The 25,528-nt window shown below is 41.0% G+C and overlaps 1 protein-coding gene across 1 annotated transcript in view; it reads left to right on the top strand.

Annotated features, from left to right (window-relative positions):
• RAB10 (RAB10, member RAS oncogene family) overlaps window positions 1-25,528 on the top strand; it is a 47,046-nt gene that overhangs the window by 15,110 nt on the left and 6,408 nt on the right. Inside the window, exons 2-3 of the mRNA XM_069805399.1 lie at window positions 11,860-11,920; window positions 22,648-22,786. Coding sequence (XP_069661500.1) covers window positions 11,860-11,920; window positions 22,648-22,786 — 200 coding nt within the window. The remainder of the gene's footprint in view (window positions 1-11,859; window positions 11,921-22,647; window positions 22,787-25,528) is intronic.

Here is a 25,528-nt window from a genome sequence, read left to right on the forward strand (position 1 = left end):
AAGAGGAACACTTCAAAAAGAATTTCAAGTTAGGAAAGTGTCCTTCACTCTGGTAGGTCTGAGTCTTGTAATTCTGAACATTGTTGTTCATCTCTGAACTGGCTGGTGGCTGTGGGTGGAATATGAGGCAGGCTGCTTGGAAAGCTCCGGCGAGGCAGCCGTGGGTGGGTAGGCAGCAGTGCGTCGTGAGGATCCTCCGTTTCTGCAAACGGTGAAGATGTGAATGAATTTACAATATGTGGCCTTTCCCAGATAAGAGGTCAGGCTGGATAACAATGGCATTCTGTTGTTTTCGGGAGATTAAGCCAGAGTATTGGATTTGTCACTGAAATGAATATTCAGCTGAGTCCCCCATATCAGTTAGTGTTGATCTGCATAAATAAAATATCCCTGCAACACTGAGTCTTTCTTGTTCATGACGTGTGACAGCATTTGAAATCACAACAAATGCTGGCACCTAGAATAGAAGAATGTAGGTCACACTAAGAAGCTGCCGTCTTGCAGGATTGTCATCTGCTTCGTTAAGAATAGATTAATTGGTAGGAGGCGATCTGGCAACAGTGCTACTGCTGATGTCCTGTGTTCTCCCTTACATTACCAACTCTGGAATTTATCTGTATTGATATGGTATTAGTGAAACTTAGCCTGTAAAGGCAGTTATAAAGATACTATAAAATCATACCAAAAACCTGAAGATTCAGGAAAGAGCCGTGGGGGTCACTAGGAGGGGTTGATAGGACTTGATCAGCCTATTGAAAAGGAAATGCACTTTTTTTAAAAGAATCTCTAGTTTAGCAAATTTTATGTTAAAAGCTAAAGGTAAGTGGATTGTTTGGATTTTGAGAATCTACTGCATTCCTAAAAATAGATGCTCGAATTAAATGAGTGGTTTAAGATAGACACCAACACAGTAGCAAATATCGCTGGTTAAGAATCTTTAACTTATCTTTATGGAGAGAGAGGTCTGGTCATAATTACTTTTCTTGATACCTGCTCTACGAAAATACCAATTTTCAGCATACTGCAGGTACGGTGGATCACTAGCAGTTGAAGATACAGCTATTCCCCTGGTAGTTTCTCTGCTTGTTACTATATGAATGTGACTAAGAAAAACGGTTCTGTGTAGCTGTTGCTGTGGAGGTGATGTGGATTGAGGCTGGTGACCTGGAGATGAAGGAGTGAATGTTTACCCAGGTGATAGTTCATGAGGATACTAAAACAAAATATGCAATGGGTTACGTAAATGGCACGTTGTTTAGTGAATGGGTGACTGGTAGAGTGCTTGGGGAAGGTCCTTTGGGAAGGGAGAGGCCTCTAGGAGATAGACTCAATCTGAACATGGGAGGACTGACACCACTGACTGGAAAGAAGGGGAAGGGGGAAAGTAGCACTAATAACATCATTTGTTGGTGGTGGAATTAAAGTAATTAAATCACGTGGTTCTGTTACCATTGTCCTCCCAGGCCTAGCTCCATCAAAACTGGGCTCACAAACAGGACACTTACCTTCTTGGATGTTTTCCCTTACCCAGTTGTTGTGGAACTTTCTTAGACTACTAGAATTAACTAAATGTACGTTTCCTAAGGTTTCATGTAAGGTATGTGTTACTTTATTTAGATGTAACTTCTGGTGCTCTGTAAATGCTGAATTGTCATGACTTGAAACCTTGCAGAGCAGGAAGAGTGAGTTCTTGTTGCTGCTCTAGTTTGCACACTCTGCACTAGGAAAATCTTAGTGCAGAGAAGATGAAACAGTGAAACGTGAATTCATTGCATTTCTGTTTTACTACTGCATAAATCCATAGTCTGCTCATATCTCTAGTACTTCATTATGCTCCTGGTCATAGAATGTCAAAAATGATGGAATTAAAGGTTTAGAAGAGGACAGCGAAGACAGCCAAGAGGCCATTTCAATGTCACTGGCTCTGTGATTCCGGATACCTTCCATGTTGGTCTTGGGGGGCTGCTGCTGGTTCTCCCAGTAGCCTTCTCCAAGTGGTGGCTCTGGGAGTCCTGCATTGCCTCAGTGCGTTTTCTGGGGCCCCTTTGCTGTGACTGCTGAGGCTCTGCTCACCAGTCCTGGCACTGGGCTGCTGTGCCTGAACAAGTTACATAGGTGCTTCCTAGCCTGCACTTGAATAGGAGTCCTGAGTCATTGTAACTTTGGAGACTGTAAGGAAACTCTCTCATGAAGTTTTGTATCATGAACAATTGTAGGTTTTTTTTTTGTTTGGTTGGGTTTTTTTCTTTTTTTTTTTTTGTAAGCATTTATTTTAAATCTGACCAGTGTGCTAATAGCCTTTAGGTAAAATAAATGGAAATCTACAACATGGTCTAATATAACTACTAAGTGTTGTCTGTCATCTGTGTGCAGTGGGTACCCTGCATTATTTGTAACTTATTTTGTTTTGCAGCAGTTTGTATGGAGTTATCTTAGGCTAATAGCAGCAATCGAATTGCCTGGATCCATGTATTCATCTGGTGAGACATACCTGTTTGCCTCCTCTGTTTGCCATCTGCATCTGGCTGTGTTCTTCTGATGAGCGCTGCTGAACTTAAATTTTTGGAAAGCAGCTTACAAGCTTATTGCTGTGTTAGGATATATAGTTTTGTTTTTGCAGAGAAACGAAAATTACCTTGAGAGCAGAACAATAACTCAGTCACTGACTGATGGTTGCTACCTGGTACAGTTTTCCTTTTGTTTTCCCCCTCCCATCTGTTCCACTAACCAGAACAGGCAACTTCAGAAACATCTTGTTAGCTTTTGAAAAAACTTCTATTAATTATTAAATTTATTATTAATTTTCTTTCATATGGGTGCCTCATTTTTTCTTTGTCTTACAACAGTGTTTGCTTGTAGTGGTTAATGTCCCTTCAGCTTTTGGAGTCACCTGCAGTAGTTGGTGCACTTCCAGGTTTTAGTGTGAAGTCAAGAAAAATGAGACAAAAGGAAGAGTCGTGCTGGAAAGCATAGCTTGCTCCATGTGTCAGCTCAGACAACAGCTTGACACTCATTTTATTGAAATGAAGGTGATAAAATTGACTTGAGAGACATAAGTAACTTGCCCTGGCTTTTGTAAGGGGAGGAACTGCTGCTGAGATTGCAGTTGTAACTACTAACCAGAATTTGTGTAGAGCTTTGTTTCCGGCCACTCAACTCCTTCCTTTCACCCTGTTCTTCCCCAGCTCCCCACCTGCAGGTGGAGAACACAGCATGGGCAAGCACTGGGTAAAGCATGAGGTACTTGGCTCTGAAATGAGCTGCCTGAAGATAGCCTGGTCCTGAGACACCTGTATCCCACATGGGGTGTCTGACCTGATTTGCATCCTGCGGTAGGTTAGCGTTGCGGTGGGTGATTCATGACCGACTACAGGTCTCCAGGAGAGCCATGAAAGATGTTGGTGAGGCTGGGACACTAAGGGGACCCTGAGGACTTGAGTGATTTTGGCTGAACTTGCATTCAGTCATCTTGGTTTTCACCTTTCCAAAGCAAGAGGGGAGCTGTTTGTTTTACGTGGAAGTTTGTGTTCAGCAATACTATTTTTTTCTATTTCTTCAAAGAATTCATTGCCACACAGAAGTGTAGAAGAGATGCATACAAGTACTGATAATACATACAAGTATGTATATATGGGAGGCTGGAGATACGTTTGCATTGTATGTATGTGTGTGTACACACATGCAAAAGAAAATTGGCAGATAAGCATGCATGTGAAGTGAGCTCTCTCCTGAAAGAGGAAGACTAGCTATCTTATTTACTTAGTTACTATCTTGTTTACTCATGAGATTAAATGTATTTGAAAGCTGGAGAGGAGGGTAGATTGAGTACTGTAAAACCAAGAGGTATGGAGCTACCATGATAACTGCTTGTACATCCTCCTACAAAGGCATGAGCAAAATCAGTATTGCCTGCTAGGTTTAAACTAAGGGCACTGTGTGTTTGCATCTTGTCAGACTCGAGCATCATAGGCTTCTCCTTGTTTTCATTTGATCGCTCCTTTTTTATTGCTGGTCACGCTGTCTTTCTTCCCAAGTAGCTGACCATGCTACACGTGATCAGGGCTAAAGACAAGAGTTCAAATGCAATGTAATCCCTCGCTCCTGATGAATAAGTGTCTTGTTAGAGAAAGTAGTTATGACCTAAAGTATCAGTTCCTTACCTGGATCTACAATTTCTCACTACTGCTTAAAAGAAGCCAAGTAGTCCAGGTTTTCAGGTTTCCTTGTTGTCTCAGTCTCTGATAATCTCGTTTGGACTTGCTTCAGTGAGCAAGAGTTTTGAGACTTTGTCTAGTGACTCCTTTTATTGTTTTATTGCAGTTTTCTCCTGAGAAAGAACACTTAACAAAGAATTAATAGGCACAGGGATCCACCTGTTAGAGAAGTTCATGTGAGATGTAAGCCACAAGCAATAGGGGAGGATAATGTGGGTTCCAGCTCATTTTAGAGACCTGTTACTGGTGTTTTCTCTCATCTGCAGCTGAATGCCATGCTTTTTGCCAAAGGTAGCAAATCTGTATTTCAGAAAGAATTGCCATGACTGCAGAGGCTTGTCCCAGCTAGCCTAAAGGTTCCTCCTGTTCTTTACTGCGTCAGCTGAATTTTGCTCTCTGATAAAACTTACACTTTCACTCAAGCTTTTGCCAAAGGATGAGTCTGTGAATAGCTTGAGTTTCTCTTCCAGAACAGTCTGAATGGTGATTAGTTTGCAGATGTGCAAAGTATTCCTGAATACTCTTATCAAAAAGTTGTGAGTCTTACAAGTGGCACTTTGTGATGGATGCCTATTCCTTTCTTACCTGTTGTGGATAAGAGAAAGGAGACATCCCAGGGAGCTGTAGAGAGGCTGCTCCTGTGGGCCCTGCAGCTGCCTCCCTGGCAGCCCTTGCTAAGAGTAAGAACTGAAGTCTGTCTAGCACACGGAGAAGCCCTGCTGCAGGTGAGGTGAGAGGCCATCTGGGAAAAAGCAGTCCTTGGATTTCATAGAATCATCAAATCGCAGAATGGTTTGGGTGGGAAGGGACCTTTAAAAGTCATCTAGTCCAACCCCCTGCCATGAGCAGGGACATCTTCAACCAGATCAGGTTGCTCAGAGTCCCGTCCAACCTGACCTTGGATGGTTCCAGGGATGGGGCAGCTACCACCTCTCTGGGCAACCCGGGCCAGTGTCTCACCACACTCAGCATAAACAATTTCTTCCTTATATCTAGCCTGAATTTCCCTTCTTTTAGTTTAAAACCATTATCCCTTGTTCTACTGCTACAGGCCCCGCTAAAAAGTTTGACCCTGTCTTCCTTATAGGCCCCCTTTAGGTACTGAAAGTCCACAATAAAGTATTTCCTTCTGAGGAATGAGAATTGAGATTATTACTGGATAATCTAACTTCTCTAAGTTTGTCAGCTATAAATGAACTGCTTTTAAGAAGTCACTGCAGTATCAAAACAGAGTTCAATCGAAGTTTTGCTAAGAAGCAAGTTTGGTTTTTTTTGGTTTTGTTCCTTTTTTTTTTTTTTTAAATAAGATGAGGAGTTAAGGTTCTTTAAAACAGGTTTGTATATGTTTGTGTAATCTGTGTGTACTTGCACAGGTATCTGTAGAGCTGGAATCAAGTGGTGCCGGCGTGCCTAGATGCTAAATGCTCACCTGGCCTGGGGTTTGCTATTGCTCCTCCAAAATAAACTCCTCTGTCTGAATCTTGTGCTTCAGCCACCTTTCACACCAAGTGCAAAGCATTGTCTCGGCAAAGTCCCAAGTCCCAGTATTGGGTGCGACACCTGGAAAACCCAGGGTTGAAACTTTATTCTGTGCTGAAGGTGTGAAGAAGGCAGAGAAACTTTAGAAATCTAATTTGTATAAAGCCTCTGAAAAGTAATGTTGGTACTTAAAATGTTGAGTGTGGTTGAGAATGTTGTATACTCATACTGTGCAGGTATGAATACCTTGTAGAATAAATATTTTGAAAGACCGAAGTAGTAACTGAGATCACTAAGAGCTTAATTAAAACCAGAACTCTCATCTCTTGCCTGATATGCTTGTGTTGGGCTTTCTTTGGAAAGAGAAAGTATATTTACATCTGAAGGTTTCTTACAAAATATTTGATCTTAACTACTTCCTTGATAACAAATGTTAATGTCTGCTTATTCTTAGTAAAATAACATTCTGATCTATTAAAGCTTGTTTGCAAGACTTAGGTTGCCTTCGGAGAGTTTATAATTCTGGACTTGATGTACTTGGAAAGCTTGTTACTGGGAGGGCTTGGAGGAATCAACTTTTTATTAGTGTTGTGCTCTAGACATAAATAAACTTTCTAAAGCAGTCTCTGGCTCAGGAGTTTTAGAAGTCATCTTCTGCATTAAGGTGTTAGGCTTAAGGAAGACTTACAGAATAATAAATCTGGCTCGAGAATCATGGGATCTCATGATCAAATAGTTCTGTGTAAAAAGACTAGACAAAGCTTTACAAAGGTCTCTGCCCCAAAGTGAATTTTGTGATTTTAAAAGCTTCCAGGCTTAGTTATTGCTGTATTTTCCTGCTGTTTGGTAAGTTTTCTTCTATTGCATTTTTGCTTTTTAAATAAAAACATTTTAGGACTGTTTATTGGGCCCTACAGTAAGCTGTAAACATACCTGAAGGATACAGATTTTCTCTGTGCTTCTGTGGTGGTCGTGATGTGCTAACTATGGGTATGTTACCATTTGTGCTCTTTGTATTAATGTGCCATAAGTCATGAGGCTGTGTTCCTTCTGACTTTGTGAAAGTTGTTAATTCAAAGAAAGATAGCAGATAGATTTCTTTCTGCCTGGTCAGTCACTTTCTTTATTTAACGCTGTAATTTCTCGGAAGTTAGGCAGTAAAGATAAGGTTTATATCCTTTTGTGGCTATTAAAGCACTTGAAAGAGCTCCACCTTGCTTTCGTTGTTTGAAGTGGATTAGTGTGGGGGATGTTCAGGTGCACCTTCAAACCCTTGGAGAAAGTGCTGTAGCTCAGGCTGAGATCCTTACCTTCTCCAGGATCGCTGAGCACTGGGATGGGTGCAGGTGAAAGGGGCTGTCCAGATGGCTCCCAGTCCTCATCAGAAAATTTGAACATGGCCTGAGTTCTGCTGTGTTAATTCAAGTGTTGATGGCTGCAGTTTAGGTACACTGTTAAGAAAAATACTTGCTGTTGTCAGAGGCTGTAACACAAAGGTGGGTAGCTCGAAGGCACAAGACTTGAGTATGAATTTGTGCACGTTTGCTTTTCTTTCCTGACTTGTACTTTAATAGCACTATGTATTTTCATTTGCAAAGCAGTTACTAACAAATGAAATACAAAATGCACCTATTTATATGCTGCTTATGGTCTGCAGTTGATGGTGATTTGTCGTGCAGGTTGACTGTCAGGCTCCTAGCACTGCAGCATTGCCCCTCTCTTGCCCTACATTCCGCTTCCTACCGCCCAGCATCCTCACTCAGCTGAATGGTGTCTTTGTTTGGAAAGAATGCAAACAAAATTCGTGCTGTCTGAAAAGGGCTAGCTCATCATTTGTAGCTCTGAAATGGACTGGAAAATAACTTTTTCTCCCTCCCTCTTGTGTTGATGGCATTCTGTCTTTCACTTTTCAAGAATAGTTGGTTTGTGATTTAGGAACAGAAAAGTGATCTTTATGAAACCTTGGCAGGGGCTTGAGAAGGTGTAAAGTGATATAGAACTGTTTGGATGCAGTGATTATGGATTTAAAACACACTGTTCTGCTGACGCAAGTCCTGGGTCTTCATTAATGTCTTTTGCCTGAGAGCAATGGAAACTCAAAACCATTGAGCAAATAGTTCTGTATTGACCAAGACATTCAGATATTTACACTTACATGAATAAAGCTAGAATGTTTTGTCAGGTGTCGTTGACAATAACCTCTGCTGATGTAGGGAGGGAAGAGTTTGACTTCGGTGCCTGATGCACAAGTCTGACCTTCCAGCTTCTGAAACTCCTCTTGGTCTGCGTGTTTACAGTGACTAGGTAGAAGTGACTTTCAGTATTTGTGTGAGGGCAGACCTTGTTTGCACATACCATGAGATCAGCTAATGGTGGTACTTAAGCCTTGATACTTGAAGACCAGTAACCTAAAGAATCCATAAACAGCTTCTGTCTTTTTTTAAAGCTGTGAGTTCAGTTTTTGGTCAGACCTGGGCCCATATGTTGCTATAAGCAACTGGTACAAGACTTGAAATTGGAAGGAAACCCAGAAGTGAGCCAGAAGCCTGGGATGATCTGCCTGTAAGGAAACTTCATTGTTAAACTGTGTGAGCTATACTGAAGCGTAACAAACATTTCCAAATTTTTATTTGGAAGTATGGAGTTAAATTAAGTGTTTAATAGGCTGGCAGTATACTTCCAGGTTTTTCTGTGAATTCCAGTTTGCCTTGTTGAAGTTGATGAATATCTTATCAACACTCAATGAGGGAGTAATTTCATGCTCCTCTTTAATTCAGTAGTTCTGTCATTATCCTCCTGTGATAGTAGTATGTCCATTCTGCACGCCATTCAATTTTTCTGCCCGTTACCCTCTTAAACTCTTTCCTGAACTTAATGTTACTAGAAACTCCTCATACCTGTAATCTCTTCTCTCTGAAGCCTTTGTGTTTCTGTCAGCACAATGTTGCTGGTGACTTCTTTGGAAAGACCTAGGACTGAATGGACATTATAGCAATGCAGAAGTCTAGTTTTTCCAGTCTGTCAAAACTACTTTCAAAGTATTTAGAGGCAAATAGTTATTGCTATTTATAACAATCTTTCTGTTACGAAGGCTGAACTAGTATTATATTGTAATTGGAATGGAAGCTGAGTATAACATGAGATTAGAAGATTTATTTTATCCCCAGATACTAGAGTTAGTTAAATCCCTCACAGTGCAGAGAAGAGTTAATTTCCTTGGCTGGGTTAATAGCTTACTTTATCTTAACGCATAAAAGTAGCTGTCAAACATCCTGCTTTATCTGGGCAGAACGTAAAAGTAAGTGTTGTTGTATAGTATACTTTTATTTATGATCTTTTGGCAAATGCTGTTTTCATTTGTTCAATAGCATTGCTGTGGAGCGCTACATCATAGCAAACAACTTGGTTAAATGCTGCAAAACATGGGGATAGTTAAGTATATTTGGGGCAATTTTGTATGTTGGCTATTAATCATTCAGGGGGTTTATTTTTCAAACCACATACATACGATACTAGCTATGTTGATTAATAAATTTAACTTAACATGAATGATGTTGTAGTGCTTTGGCTAATTGGAAAAGAATGGAGCACTGACCTGAAACGGAGGTCTGAAGCTGACATCCTAGAATTAGTGGACAACCTCAGCCTTTAGTCCCTGTACTGCTTTAAATCCTTAGAAATGGGGAATTTTGCCCCTTTACACTCTAGTTCATGTTTATGAAATACTTGGTAACCATAAGAGGCTCCACGAGGAGCTGCATTTGGTATTAATTTAAGGGTTATTCTCCATTTTCCTTTTTGACGGCATACGCGGTAGGTGTCCATCTAGCAAGTGCCATCCCCGTTCCTGCCCTGTGCTACACAGGCCTGTGGGGAGGGGGGTTCTTCCCCCCCCCCCCATCTAAAATTGTGTAGCCTTTCTAGAGAGGCTCTGGTATCCTGATTTTTATGTGAAAAGATTTTACTAATTTAATATTTCAATGTTAAAATGAAGTAGTGTGTGCAGTATATAGAGCTAAAAGGAGTTGGACTTGGTGGAGTTCAAAGCAGACTTTCCATGCAGACTTCTTACATAATAGTGTGTTTCATAAATTCTATTTAATCTTACTTGGTATGAAATGACCTTGTAGATTTAGGAGGGAAGTTTGTGATTGCAGCTGCTGCCTTTTAAAAAGTCTAAATATAAACAGATTTTTGGAAAGCATGAAAAACTATCAGCGGTGTTTCTCTGATTTGAATTGAAAGTCAGAACTCTGGCATCTCATTACTGTCAGAGCATTTTGAGAAGATGGCCTGTAATGTTCCTGCTCCTCTGATGTAGTCTGTGCTACTAATTGTTGTAGGCAGGTTTGGGAAGAGAAGGTTGGAACAAGACATGGTCCTCAAGCCTCTTCTGCTATGGAGGAGCTGGTGGGGGAGGTCCTCATCCTGGCTTGTCTTGTGTGGCATCTGCCTCTGAGCCCATCTCTTCTGGGGGAAGAGCAGTTAGTTTGCACACATTGCACAAATGAGGTTTCACTAAGGTCTTACACAATGGTATTCATGTTTCCCTGCCTGGGATGGAAATTTCTCACCAGGTGCCTGCAAGGTTGTATTTGCTTATTCTAGGGTTGCCTCTCCATCAGATCATCGTTACTCTGTGAAAGTAAAATGGTAATCTCTCAGCCTTCAGTCTTTCTTTGTTGTCATCTGAAAACAGCTGCTGGTTCACAGAAGAAATTCTTAGTTAACAGCCATGTAATGTTACATTTTGCACTGCTGACACCTGTCCCTTGTTTTTATTCTGTCTTCAAGATTATCAGTTTCTTATTTTAATTGTCCTTTGTACTGCGCCTTTCACTTTTGTAAGTAGTAGACTTCAAACAGGACAATTTATTATACCAGAATTAATAATGAAAATATTAAATACTGGTTGCAGTATTGATCTTGGCTAATGATCAGTCTTTGGTTTGATAGTTTCTTCTTTCCTAAGACTTCACAGGACAGCTCTCCTTCATCTCCTCAGTCCTTGCAAATCCTGTAGTTAACTAACTTCCTTCCGATACCATTTCAGCTTTGCCAGAAATTAATGTGAATTATTTTGTATTAGTTGGTATTAAAAATAAAAACCTTACTCATGCTCTGTCAAAATGGTCTCTGCTTACTCTTGAGTTTTGAGAGTCCTGGTTGCACACTGCTGTCAAGTCCTGACTTTGCTTGTACCATGTCAGAGGCTAGAGCAGGGCTGGAACCAGACAAAGAGACATGGCAGTTGGGTGCCAGCTTATGCTGATAACTTGCTTTTTATTGCTGGTTGAAAGCTTCATGTTGCTTAAACCCTTCTGCTTACATTATTGAAGCTTGAGGTTGACTGTCTATAAACCATGCATGTGTGTGTTTAGCTCAAGAGACAATTTAGGGTTTCTGCTGCTTGCTTCCACAGTGTAAAAAGCAAGATGACTATTTTTAATAAGCTGGAGTCTTGTCACATGCTCATGTGTAGGCTCTTGCCCTGACTGCTTTGAGTTATGTTAAACAGGTAACAAGCATTAGGATTTCTGTAGTTAAGGTTATTCTTACAGGTAGATTACTTGAACAAGATTAATGGAAAGGAGAATCTTGGGGAAAAGTGGCTTTTTTTTTTTGAGAGGTTTCTGAAATGGTGGTATCGCAAGGATTAGGTCTTAAGAGTAAAAAAAAAATAATAAAAATTCACCACAATATTTCACATAATTTTTCAGCATATGCAAAATATGTGGTTTAATCATTTTGGGGGAAAGAATGTTTTTAGAAAACAGGAAAGCTTGGTGTTTATTTAGGGTGTTTAAATTTATACCCAAACTCCCAAATTTCTTGGTTTTGGAAGTTCTCCAGAAAAATTGCAAAAACCTGATGTTTTTATTTCTTAAAAATAAGCAAGAAACTTAAAAGCTTTTATAAGTCAGATCATCTTAACAGTGTTAGCTGAAGGTGTCCATTGACGGATTGTAGACCCTTCGAGGCCCTGTTTGCACTGGTCGGCACGCTCCTCTTGCGTTCCAGCTTACTTGGACATCCTTGGTTTACCTGACATTACAGTAAAAGAAGAAAAAAGCTGCTCTTCTGTCTGGAGCAGTTATGAATTTATGTGGAATTGCTTTTTTGTAAATAAATACTAATTACTTATTTATGTGTTTGTTTATTTTAGGGATAGACTTCAAGATTAAAACTGTTGAATTACAAGGAAAGAAGATCAAGCTACAGATATGGTAAGTAATATACCCAAGAAGCTATGGGGTGGCATCCTTCTGGATGGCTTCTTTCAGAGGCAGGTTTTTGTGAGAAGAGTTTACTCTTTCTGGAATTACATTCAGGTATCTAATTTTGTAACTGTGTTTTGCATTTTCAGTAGTGGTAAAGCTCCATGTGTATTCCCCTGAACATTTTTTAAGAAATGGGGAAGAGATCTCTGTGTTGCGTTTGTAACCACTGTTACTGACTGCTCCTTTGGACAGGCTGTTGGCAAATCTCCCATTTGGGAGGACAGGATCCTCGCAGTCTGTGATTTAGTGGGAAGTGTTTTAAAACTGGAATTTTTAAATTAGGAGTTGCCTCGAATCTATGGCTATAAATTGACTAGTAGTCTTGCTTTGTGTCAGCAAGAAAGTGTAATCCACGTCTGCGCTTATTTTATGTTTCTCAGTGGTAAACAGTGGAGAGTTTCTCAGCTGGCTGAAAACATGGCTGCATTTCTGTAGGAAAGTCTAACATGAGGCAAAACTTAAACTCTTCGCTTTTAGCTTGCTGTGCATGTCTAACTAGAGATTTTTTTTCTAATAGCCCTGTAACAAGTCAGGTGAGGAAAGCTAATGGCTTTTCCTAGCCTGCATGTTTGTTTAGACTCCCTCCTCAACCATGTACACATATTGCTGGTGCATTCTTCAGCTTTACTGAGAGTTCAGAATTTGAATTTGTTTAGAACTTGAATTTGCCCATTTTTTCCCCCACTAATAAAAATCTTTTATGGCTTGATGATGTTTGTAGATGCAGATGAATGGGTTCCAGTTAGAAGGAAGCACTGGTCTTCCTCTGTGTGAGGAAAACTGGCTGAATTATTATCCTTTCTAATGAATGTATTCTGGATCCTTCTCGTTACCATCACTCTGAGTGTCCACTTTGTGTCTCAGTTGTTTCTTGTATCCCAGTCCTGCAAGCAGAAGTTGGCCAACTTAGTTATTTTGCTTTGTGCCCTGCAAGGGAAAGACTTGATGAAGTTGATTTAATTGTATGAACTGCGTAGCCTGTTGATAAGGAAGCACTTAGGTGATGAAGTAACTCGGTGTGCTGGAATGCTTCAGCAGGGATCCACAAAGAGTAACCGTGTTCATAAGGGCAATGTTTTAGATGGAAGGAGGAAGGATGGGTATAGATCAGCTGGGAACTGAGAGCATTAGCTGAAGAGGCATTCAGGTGTAATGCAGCTTCACTGATTGACTTGCTGGGCAGCTCTTGCTGTATGTGTTCACCAGACTGTTAACATTCAGATTTTCAACCCAGGTCAAACCATAACTTCTAACAATTATTTTGTGTTGTATTTTTTTACCCCAACAGAGTAGGTGCTGTGAACTACTGTGGGATAGAAAGGTAGAAACATTTGAATGACTTAAAGGAAGTGTTAGATTAAACTTAGGAAAAAATTATCATGAAATGTAAAAACTGAAAATATGGAATACTGAGGATGCTTAATGTGTATATAGATGAAGAAGCAAGCCATAATGAAGCTGTATGCATTGTGGGTTTTAGTGGCTTATGGAAGAGGGGTTTGGGTGAGCTGAGTTTTATGAAATTACAACTTTTAAACATTGCAAAGTTGGGAGGTTGTTGTCTGAATCTGCTTCTTGTTCCTGCCAGTTTAAAATTCTGCATTTGAAATGGAACTTGGAAAGCAGAAAACGAAGCTTCTATGGCGTGTGTCTTTGATGGAAAAATAAAAATAATAATAAAAAAAAAGGTAGGCTTTGTTGTTTCCAATCCTGTACAAGGAGTTTTGCCTAGCAGTGGTTTGGTGGCTAGAACAGTAGTGTCTTTTGGTGAAGATACTTTGTGCAATGCATCTATATTTAACCACCACCTCCTGTATTTAAACTCTCCCTGTACTTCTAGGAGTTGTGTAACATATTTCCAGAATTACACTTCACTCCCGCTGCAGTTTAGTAAGCAAGGGATGCATTTAGTGGAACATTTCCCTTGTAAACCCGAGGCTGTTCTTGTAGCTTTTCTTGGGTCCAGAGTATGGGTCATGCTTTTACAACTGGAGTAAATGCACAGGAAGCAGCTAATGTAGCTGAATCAACAGAACATGTCTTCTGAGTCGTAGGTAGCACTTCCATGGGGACACAGCTCCATACTTGATTAACCTGATCAGAAGATAACAAAAGACGAGTGGTGAAGAGAAAACAGACTTTCAGTTAAAGACAAGAGATGAGACCTGTGGCGCTTGTGTGCTTTCAGTTAGTATTGCATTGTAGGTGTGCTTGTGTTTATGGAGCATATCCATGCTCAGAATTTAGAGGAGGAATGACAGCTATTTCATTTGTGGGTTTTCCCCCTTATCTGAAAACTATCGTCCCGTTTGTGAGATTGCCTGTCAGTCTGCCCTGTTTCTTGTATGCACATCTTGAGCTGCTTCTGGTCGTTTACAGAGACAGGATGCAGGGTGCAATGACATTGGCTCATTCCACAAGTGTAAGTGCAGCCACAGCTCTCCGAAGTGCCACCATATCTCTGTCCAGCCTTTTGTAATGCTGTTTTCTTGCTTTCTGACAGTCCCTTTCATTGTTAGAAGCAAAGACAGTTTTGTCTTGTCATTGTTGCTGTTATTATTATCATCATCATTATTGTTCTTGGTGCTTATCCAGATTGAAACCTTTTTTTTTCCAGAATAGTGACATGCAGCTGTGTTTGAAATGACAGGTGGTGACAGAATTTTGTACCTTAAAGAACTTAGTATGTGTTAGCCATTTCCCAAATATGACAGAGTTTCTTTGCATAGAGTTGCTCAACGTTTATGAAGGAGCTGTGTTCAGTGAGCCATCACGGGCAAAAGTGATGGCTGAACAAACCTGTCACTTACAGAATAAGGTTTCTACATCAGTGGGAGTGATTAAGTATTTGATTATGTAGCATTTGTTATTTACATGGAGAAAAGTGTATTTCTCTTCACATACAGAAAGCAATAGAAATAAACCATTCCTCAGTTTAAAATTACTACTCTCACCAATTTGTATAATCCTCCATCACTTGCATATTAAATCTTTCTCATGCTGTTGTCCTGGTGTAGGAATTGGTCTCTGGCTGCCTGCAAAGCAGTGCCACTGTGTTTTACTGTGGCTGGTACTGCCTTTTTACGCCTTGGGGTGGGGATGTGGTCTCAACGGGCAATTAGTTTGACAGAAAACAGATAAAACCAGCACTTCCTAATATAGCTCTGCTCCTTTCATGCACAGTGGGACAGCTACCTATCTCTCTCCCCAGGTTTGGAAAATGAGCAGATGTGGCAGTATCTCAGTCATGCCTTGACCTCTGAAATATATATAGAGGAGTAAAGCAAGAATACAAAGGTCAAGCTGAGTTAAACCTTGCCAGAGGTGATAAGCAACTTGATACTTCATAGCTATTAAAAAGTGGGGTTGCTATTCACTAAGGATCAAGCTAGGATTAAAGCGTTTTCATATTGCTCCAAATGTGAATGTGTCTGTTGCAAAACGATGTTGAAATGGGGAGAGGGGAGGTTGGGACAAGAGGAAGTGGAGAATGGTGGGACTGGGTAGCAAGTGGGACTATGTCTGTGTGCAGGGAGCTTCTGGAGGAGCCTCAGCTAGGCTGAGCAAGCCCGGTGTGGTGCATGGGCTGCAAGCAAGGAGGAGGATGGGACGCAGCTCTCAGGACTGGCCTTCTGAAGGAATGAGCTTGTTCAGGGCAGATCCATCAAGAGGACTACTGGTATGTCAAATTCTGGGTGGAAACACATAGAAGAATCAAGCGTCATCTTGGTTTGTCTCTTTAGAAAAATTGCTGATGTGACAGTATATGATACGGTGCAATATGGAAAGTCACCAGTGGTGGGCTTAGTACAGGATTTGGGAGAAAGGAATTAGAGTAAAGATTTGGGAGTAGAAATAGTTATGAAGGGTGGGGCCCGGGAGGGTTGACACTGATGAATGTCTTGAAAAATATTAATACAGTAATGCTCATAGTACGGAGAGGGGAGGGAGAATAAAAGAACCAAAATGAGAGATTACTGCTCCAGGAAAAGATGGAGTTATTGCGGAAGTGATGAAATGCTTTAGAGGAATAGAATAGTAGAGCTAAAAATTCAGCTATGAAGAGTGTAATATCATACACTCCAGGAACCTGGATAGAAGTGCTTTGAAATGGAAACCGAAAGGCTTAGGCATCCTGTAATTCACTAAACTTATTAGCATAATGTAGCAATTCAGAAATTAAATGTGATTTTTCTGATACCGTGGGTGCAGTCATTTCCAGTGGGCAGGGAAGTGTCACAGTCTAACATAATATACAATTTTGATTAGCATGGCCTAGAAAGAAAGGGGTAAGTAGGATGATCAGAAGGATGTAATAGCTATTTTAGGAAGAACAACTAGAAAGATTAAGATTCTTCAGGATGTCAGACAAGCAACCAGAGCACATTTTTGAAATCATGAGTATACTTGAAAAGGTAGGTAGAGATTGATATAACTCTTTGCCTTTTCTAATACCAGAACATTAGTTCTAGTGTAAGACTAGAAGGTGGCATGTGCAAAACACAAGGAAATTAAGTTAAGCTCTGAAACTCCTCATCACAAGTTATTGTGTTAGCTGCAGAAGTACGTGGGTTTGCAAGGTATTTCATGAAGGAACAGTCTGGTTTGGACTGTTAAATAGATGGATGTGATCTTTGGCTCCAGAAGCCCTTGAACTACACAGAAGTGGAAGCTGGAAAACCTCTGGCCTGACCAGGTATGGCTCTTATGTGCTTCTGAGAATGCACAGAAGTCAGATCTGGGGTTTTCATCCTGGTGAAGCGGAAGCTGAAAGGAAATATTACTGTAATGTAAAAAATACATAGTGGTAGTAGACACAGAAGAGAAGGAAGGACTTTAAGCTCAAGGACAGTGGAAATCAAAGTTGCTGGAAATCCATCAGCAGGAGTGGGAGACTCTGGGAGAAGCTCTAGTTCAGTGTAATGGAAATGAAATAGAGAAAGGGGAACCCCAAATACCCTCATGCTGACTGTGGAATGCTGAAGGGATGGGGTAGAGCAGAAAGCTGTTCAAGAAATAACTGCAGTATTTAGGAATAGGTTTTTAGGGATTATAAACAGGTAGGGGTTATGTGAGAAGTGATGAGTGATAAGCCTTTTCAAGAGGTCCGTATTAGCATTTCCAAGTCAGAGTAGTAAGTAATCCCAAGTTTCTTTAAGCAGCCACATGGTGTATAAAGTTCTAGTCTTAAACAGGCTTAAACTGGGCTTAAACTGATGTTAAGGAGTAACTAAAATATATGGGTAGAGCTGTATGAAGAGTTAGTTTTGCAGGGGTTTGTGGGGACTAACAGTTGTTGATTCCTCACTTGTGAATTTTCCATTTATCAGTTTTCACACAGATTGCTTTCCTGTCAGCCTGTCAGTGGGCAGTGTGTCTTGTCAAGCCAGAACAAGGAACTCTGATAGATGGAGGTGAAAGACAGTAGGTACAAGTTAGCAAAGTGCTGGATTCTTGTGCTCCTGGAACAGGCTTGTTTGCAGAACTGCTGCCCCAGGAGTCTCTGTGCAGGCTTGTTGCAAGATGGTGACTTGCATCATTAAACCAGAAAGTTGAGATCTAAAAGGCTAGATCCTGAAGAGCTTCCAGAGCTGGGTAAGACAACTGATCTGTTTCTGTTCAGTGGCGTGTGAAACTATCACATTTGATAGTGTTGTGTTAGTATGGAAGCAGTATGATGATAAAATTGCTTCTGCAGTAAACTGAAAAACAGTTAACTGTTTGCAGTTACCCTAGGAACATCTAAAAGTTAACCCTTGCTGCTGAGAGCTTTTGAGACTATTCACCATGTGCGTAGCTCAAGGTGGAAGAGACTGTTTTGGCATGTCAGTCTGACTTCCTATAAAACAATCAGATACTTCACTTACAGACTTTTTTTTTCCCTGGCTGAATATTTTTCAGAAAAGCTGAAATTTCCCAGTCACAAAGTATCTTACAGATGTTCTTTTATGAAGGAAAGTGTTCGACCCAATCACTAAAGCTTCCAGAGTGTGCCTGATGTCAGCAGTACAGTTTCTTCAATTCAGTATTCTGCTGCGTAGTTTTAAAACTATTATAAGAAGAAACAGGAGGACAGTAATAAAATTCTTAGGATTATTTTGCTAGGAATTATTTGGTTTAAAATGTTGAAGACTTTTATTTTGAGCTATGGTGACTGGAAGGATCTTCACATATCATCAGATATAATCCCTTGTTGCAGCTGTGTAAATCTTTCATAAACAAATCATAGTACATTTTAAGGTTTCTTTAGTCTCTGCTAGGTCAACCGGAAAGCTGTCCCAGAAATTCCTTTCTCTGTTGGTTAAACCTCTAATATGATATAGCTTATGCATACTTTAATGTTGGCATGAGAATAACTTAAATAGATTCTTCACTTTCCTTGTGCTTCTCCTTTCCCTAGTCCCACAGGACAACCTTCTTTGTCTTCATTTTGCAGCTAAACAAACCAAGTTCTCTCAGTTTCCTCCTGTGCAGTAGGGCTGCATTTTCCTTGGCTATCTTAATAGTCCTTGTCTACATGTATTTTAGCTTGGAGAGCTAGCTAGCTTCCACAAATGTTTTTGCCTACATGAAGGATTTATTGCACACCCATAGCTTTGAAGCATATTCTTACATACTAGAGGTTTGAACAAAAGAATGGAAAGCCGGGGCAGTAAACAAGACATGCGGTCTCCGACTGTCTTGTGCCATTTGCTCAGGGTGGATTCATCAGTCGTAGGCAGTTTGAAAACCATAACTCATTTCCTCTGTTTGCTTCAGTCAGTTCTCTAATCTCATGTCCATTAAGAGTTATCTCTGAATAATGAATGGAGAATCCATTAAGAAGGGGAAAGGGCAAATATAGTACTTATTAAAAAAAAAAAAAAAGGCAGGGGGGGAACACTCCAGGTTCTTTGCTTTTTCCCTCTCCAGCTTTCTTTTCATCCATTAGTTTAGCTTCAGTTGCCAGAAAAAACACTGGAGGAGTTAACTAAGCAAGTTAGTTGTAGGCGCATAGGACGTGACAAGCAATGAGTAACAACTAAGTGCTGCCAATGCCAAGTTTTGTAAAATCAGTCTGAATTCTTACTGTGATGGCTACTGGCATTGTCAAGAGGGGAAGAACAGCAGATGCTGTATGTCTTGATGTTTTTGGTAAGGCTTTTCTGACACTGTCCTGCGTGATATGAGCAAGTTAGGGGGAAGTGACTTAGGTGAAGATGCTATCAAGTAGATACAAAACTCATGGTGAGGGAAAATAAACTATGTGTGAGTTAAGAGTTCTGTTGAGATATTTTGCAGGAGTCTGTCTTGAGTTTCATGATAGGCAATGTTTTCTTTAACAGTTGGGATAAGGGAATAGAGAGTATGATTATTGTATTTAAGCTAAGCAGGAAAAGATGAAGTTGCAAAGTATAAATTGTGTAGAGGGCTGGATTATAATTCAGATTGCTTTTGACCGATTGGAGAAATGTCATTGAAAACAGTCTTGTGAAATTCAGTAGAGGCAAATGCAAAGTTAGCAAGTTCAGTATGTATAATCAATTACTCAAATGTCAGAAAAATCTGCTTAATAATGAGGAAAGGGAGCGGGATGCATAAACAGGCATGCCCAAGTCTTCTAGCAAATATTCCTGTATGAGGCTGGTAAGTTGGAGTATTGTCCTGGTTTTTGCTTAGACATGGGTGAATTGGAGGGAGTCCAGAGAGAGCAACAGGTGAGGCTGTGTATCTTAGACGTTTGGCCAGTGAGTAAGGTCTAAAGAACTTGAGGTGGCTTGAGAAAATTCAGAGAAGGTGCAAGAGCTGTGTTTGAGTATACAAAATTAGTTGTAGAAAGAAGGGAAATTAACTCCTCTAGTTACCTATGAAAGGTAAAACAAGGCTTGACGGCCTTAATTTGCACTAAGGAAGACCCAAGTGTGCCATCAGGAGACACTTCCAAATGGGACAGAAAGGAGATGAGAGAGGGGGATTCAAGCCAGCAATCGTCAGAAGTCTCCAGCAGAAGATCAGGCATCTTTCAGGAATAATGTGGGTATCCCTCAACATTTTGTAGAGCCAGGGAATGGACTAGATGGCCTCTCGGGGCTACTGCCAGTGAGCCAGACCTCTGTGCAGCATGGCCTGTCAGAACATCTCTGAACAAAGTGGTGCTCGGATTTAGGACCTGCCCCTGTTCCTCCTCCCCTGCTCTTTGCCCTCTTCTTGGTGTTTGTCATCTCCTAGGAGAAGATAAAATCTCAGGAGCAATCAGCCTCGAAACTGTGATCCTGGGGTCTGAGCCAAACAGAGCTGATAAGACTCTGAGAAGAAACTTTGTAGAGCATTTCCCCTGCATCTCAGAAGCTTTTCCTCCATGCCATTTTCAGATTTCAAGGCTTTTCATTTACTTCCCATTGGCCAACTGATACTTGGCCAGAAATCTGACGTGTGCTTAAACAAATTGATCTGGCAATTACAGTCAGCGTTTGTTGGTTCAACTGTAGGTGGTGGGGCGGTGGGGAGAGGTGAGTTTTCACAGGACTCTGTGCCTGGCGGTGTCCATGTTCTGCCAAGGCATTTACTGTGACCTCAGGAACAGTTGAGAGGGAAATGAGTTGAACTAGTTCAACTGCAGTCCATCATCTTTTCTGAGGTTACTCATTTATGAGCAAGGAAATGTGGATCTGTGGGTTGGGGGGGAACACTGTATCTTTCTGAAGGCGGTTAGGGAATGTGTAATCTCAATTTAGACCGGTTTAAATTTGGAGACACCTTTGATTCTACCTTGTCATAGAATCATCAAATCATAGAATGGTTTGGGTTGAAAGGGACCATTAAAGGTCCAACTAGTCCAACTCCCCTGCCATAAGCAGGGACATCTTCAACCAGATCAGGTTGCTCAGCGCCCCGTCCAACCTGACCTTGAATGGTTCCAGGGATGGAGCATCGACCACCTCTCTGGGCAACCTGGGCCAGTGCCTCACCACCCTCACAGTACAGAATCTCTTCCTTATATCTAGCCTGAATCTACTCTCTTTTAGTTTAAAACCATCACCCCTTGTCCTGTCACTACAGGACCTACTAAAAAGTCTGTCCCCATCTTATAAGCCCCCTTAAAGGCCGCAATAAGGTCTCCCTGGAGCTTTCTCTTCTCCAGGCTGCACAACCCCAACTCTCTCAGCCTGTCCTCATAGCAGAGGTGTTCCAGCCCTCGGATCATTTTTGTGACCTCCTCTGGACCCGCTCCAACAGGTCCATGTCTTTCTTGTGTGAATAGTGTTACTGAAAACTGTCTGTAAACACGTAATCTGTTAGGTTTATGTCCTCCAAAAGACACTGTAGAATATGTGATTAACTACGAATTCTCAATGTAGTGGCAAGCAGGTTTGCTTAACCAAATCTCATGCATTCCATCAAAGATCTCAGAATGAGATGGGAATATAAATAGTCATTAATCTTGCATGATCAATTTTCAGCATATTGCTTATAGAAATCAACAATTTAATGTTACAGTACATGTCCTAGGTTTTTTTTATACACTTTGATCTAAAATTTCAGGAATATACATTTGTAAGACCAACTTAGAGGTTTATAAAACTGATCTGAAAACAAAATTCCTCTCAGTGTTAAGTCTGAGTTCCAGAAAATGTTGTGTGATTGTCTTCGTGGCTGCTCAGCAGCTGCTGAAATGAAAAGGGATCTTCTCAGGCATCGTGGTGGTGTTGACTGGATAATTGGGTCAGGTCATAGTTGGTTGCAGTTCCAGACTCTCCTGTCTTTGACAGTGGCACTGCTAAACAACCTACAACATTTTGGGAACTTCCTACAGAAACTTGAGTACTGAGTCAGCTGGGTTTGTGCCATGTCTAATCAGGCTGGTCAGTGGTTATGGTATGTAACTTAAAAATTGTAGATAGAGTTTTTTATGTTCATTTGGGAAAAACTGGTCAGTAACAGGAGAGGGTGTCTGGGACAGTGACATTTCTGGGGTTATTCAGATGCTCCCACTGCTGGAGCTCACAGTCCTGTCAAAGTGTTGGTAGAAGATTTCTTGCTCCTGTTTTCATGCTGTCTGCTACTGGCTTCCACAGAGGCTCAGAAGTCTTTGAGATGCTTCCTGAGATATGAGACTTGGCAATAACAGTTTCTCCTTTTGGGTGCAAGTTTCAAGTTGTCAATAAAAATACAAAGTCTAAAATTAACGAATTTCTACAATGACTTGATACTGGGTTTACTTATTGTGGTAGTATACCAGAAGAGCTACTGCAACGTACCACTTTGCTGTTCAACAGATCGCTTCATCTTCTTGACGCCTTAGTCCTGTAAGCCCAGTTAAGCAGACCAGTGTCTTTTGTCTCTGTCATAGTTGACTCTGAAGTGTGGTTTTAAAAAAAACAATCGCCTGTAAAATAAAATCCAAAAGAGAAGCTTCAAACCCTATGTTTCTGTACCCTCATGAGCCTGGCTTGCTGAGGCTTGCCCTTTTTGTTCTCTGAGTGTTCAGCTACACCTGGGAGGGAGTGGGGCTTCCTTGAAGCTGCTGCTGATGCACATTGGAGTGTGTCCTACCGCTCTTCAAAAACATTGCACATCCCTTGGTAGTAGTGCAATACAGCATGTGCTGGGCCATGCACACTTGTCTGGTAGATATACCATGCTGGTTTCTTTAGAGTATGCCTCTGATATGTACTCTTGTCTGTTTTCCGCAGGGATACAGCCGGGCAGGAACGATTTCACACCATCACCACCTCCTATTACAGAGGTGCCATGGGGATCATGCTAGTATATGACATCACCAATGCCAAGAGCTTTGAAAACATCAGCAAGTGGCTCAGAAACATAGATGAGGTGAGTAATGTTTCTAAGATTCTGGAATTGAGCTGTTTGTTGTGACCCATAGAGCATGTGATGAGTCCCACAGAACTCAGCTTCTGGATTGCAGCTTCTGCTTCTACCCTGGCAGAAGGTGTAAATTAACGCAGGGGTTTGGGTTCTGGTTTTTGGCCATCCTATGTTCTATGTTCCCTGCCTCAAGCCTCCCTTCAGCAATGGCGTGAAGGATCACAGCACTACGCAGGGGCTACTGGTGTCCTAAAACGTCAAACTTGTACATGAGCAAACTTTGTGCTGGAGAATACTTAGAGGTAAGGAATACATCTTCTGGGCACTGCAGTTTTCAGGAGGAGCTGCCACCACAAGGTGGTGTGCAGAGGAGCAACACTAAGCCATAAGCTGTAGAGTAGCTGTAGAATATGTCACTTCTAGTACTAACCTATTTTATAAGGATGACTGTGTAAATCCTCAAAGATAATTAAATATGATCACCTTTGCTCCCTCAAAATTGATGAAATATTTGCAAGCTTATCATGGCTGTTGCAGGTAGTATGGCAAACTGCTGTTGTTGAATGTTGGCAAACTACTCAAAACCTGCATAGCTGATTTGTATCCTTGTTAGAGTACCAAACAAGGAGGCTAGGAGGATTTCAAGCAAGGACAAGTGAAGCAGAATAAACTGATGTGGAAACCTTTAGTGCCTGGATCCCCAAGAGTTCATTCTCCTGGAGTTCTGAGATGTTAGAGTGGCACAACTGTTGGTTGTTGCTTTTGTTATGCTATTCCCAAATGGAATAAATGTTTGGATTTTCCAGCTTCATTATTTTCCTAGAAAGCATGAAGACAGCCCTGTAGAACTGACCGTCAGCAGATGGGTGCTGTCAGGCATTGCTAATTGAAGCTGGTGAAAGGTTGTTAAAGAGCAAACATGTGATATTGGGACTTTAATTTCCTAGTGTGAGAAATGGGAAACTATATTGCTTATGGAAAGGTACGTGTTTTGGTGGGTACAGAAGGGAGGTTGGGGGGAGTTAAGGCAGCACAGGAAGAGACTCAGCAATGAGTTGAATGTAAACTTGAAACCAAGGCCTTTAGATTCTGCAGTTGCTTTATTTAAAAAATTCAGTAGTATCCAGGAAGTTGGGTAATGGATCTCATTCATACCATTGTGTCTGAGTAGCAAGTGGTTTTGCTGACCTCATGTTTTTAAATCTGTGTCACACAGACCTCTGCATCTGATTTCAGGTGCATTGTGAAGGCTGCATGGTTACTGCAGTTTTATAAGGGACGTTTGACACCTTAGGAAGCTTTTTTTATCATGGAAGAAGTTCGCTAACGGAGTGCATTTGCAGAAATGATGGGTGAAGTCATCCTCTGGGGTTCTAGATGCAGTGTTGAGGCTTCTCGCTGTGGCAGGTTTTACCCACTCGCATACAGGATTATTGCAAATGATAGTTGTGAAGGGAATAACTAAGTGTTTTGGTTGTACAAGGAGTTAATATTGCCAAGGATATTCTCTCAAGGAGGAGGATTTTTAATAAGCAAGCTGCTGTTCTGAATTGCTGTTCTGTGCAAGGAGGCTCTTCTACAACATACTTAAGGCTTGATTTAGAAATAACTAGGAAACCTAGAGATGTTACACCTTCATTCTTGCTAAATACTTCATTATTTAAAGTTCGCACATTCTGCAGAGGTGTACTATGCCATGCACTTTTGCTTTGGGCTAGTAGGAATTAGTTGAGTTGCGCAAGTGCACAGTTTTCCATGTTGGGGCTGGCTGTGTTTGAAAGAAGTCTGTTGCTGTGTAAGCAGTTTTGTGTGTGTGTATGAAAAGTTAAGATTTTTGGAGTCTTATTCTACATGGTATCTTAATCTTTGCTGTCTGGTTGCTCTTCCTCCTTGTGACCTGAAGGAAAAAAAACTGTGGGTGATTTTCCTCGGGTTATTACTGTAAGCAGGAGTACTGGGTACGTGGATCTCTTGCCTCTCCAGTTCTATTAATAACGCTACAGTAAAGTAGTATTAAGGCTGTTGGAGTGAAAGTAAATTCAGATTAGACTTTCCAAGCAGCTTCTCATGGCAGGTTTCAAAGTACTTCCGTTATCCACTTAAGTGATGCTTTGTGCTGTGGCTGCTGGAACATTTCTGCTAGTCTGGTGGTTGTCTTTGGCATGTTCTTTCCTTACTATGATGGATATTGGCAGTACTTCAATAACTGAACAGCCAAGGTATTTTTGCTCATTCAACATTCCTTGAGAAAGCATTGGCACTCGCTTTTGCCTTACAAAGGGGATTCCCTGTGTATGCGGTCCTCCTTTTCTTTGGATCCTGAGCATTGGTGTGGTGCTTGCTTCCATTTTCCCTTTGCAGTGTCCTGGTTTATGGGTGCTTGGTATACAGTCTGCATTCTGTTTCACTGCATGAGTTTGTCAACTTCTGTGTGAAGTACTTCACAGATAGAGCTAAGGCACAAAGCTGACATGCAGTCTTGTTCTGATGATTGCGACATCAGAGGAACAGCATGATGCTGGAGAGCTGTAATTTCCTTTTGTTAGTTAACTTGTAATTTTTTTTTTTAGAGGAGTTACCAAGCAAAAGCGTTTTTTACTAACTTGGTTATTTGGCTTTGTGGTTGTTGAAAGCATAGTTGCAATTGTTAAGGAGACTTACCTGTCTACAATAAAACTATGCGAAGAACCCTTTAAACACCAAAAAAGTAGTAGTGTCAGCTGGAGCCGCTCCAGTGCATGAAGCTTG

Source organism: Haliaeetus albicilla, chromosome 18 (genome assembly GCF_947461875.1).
Source record: "Haliaeetus albicilla chromosome 18, bHalAlb1.1, whole genome shotgun sequence".
Lineage (NCBI taxonomy): Eukaryota > Metazoa > Chordata > Aves > Accipitriformes > Accipitridae > Haliaeetus > Haliaeetus albicilla.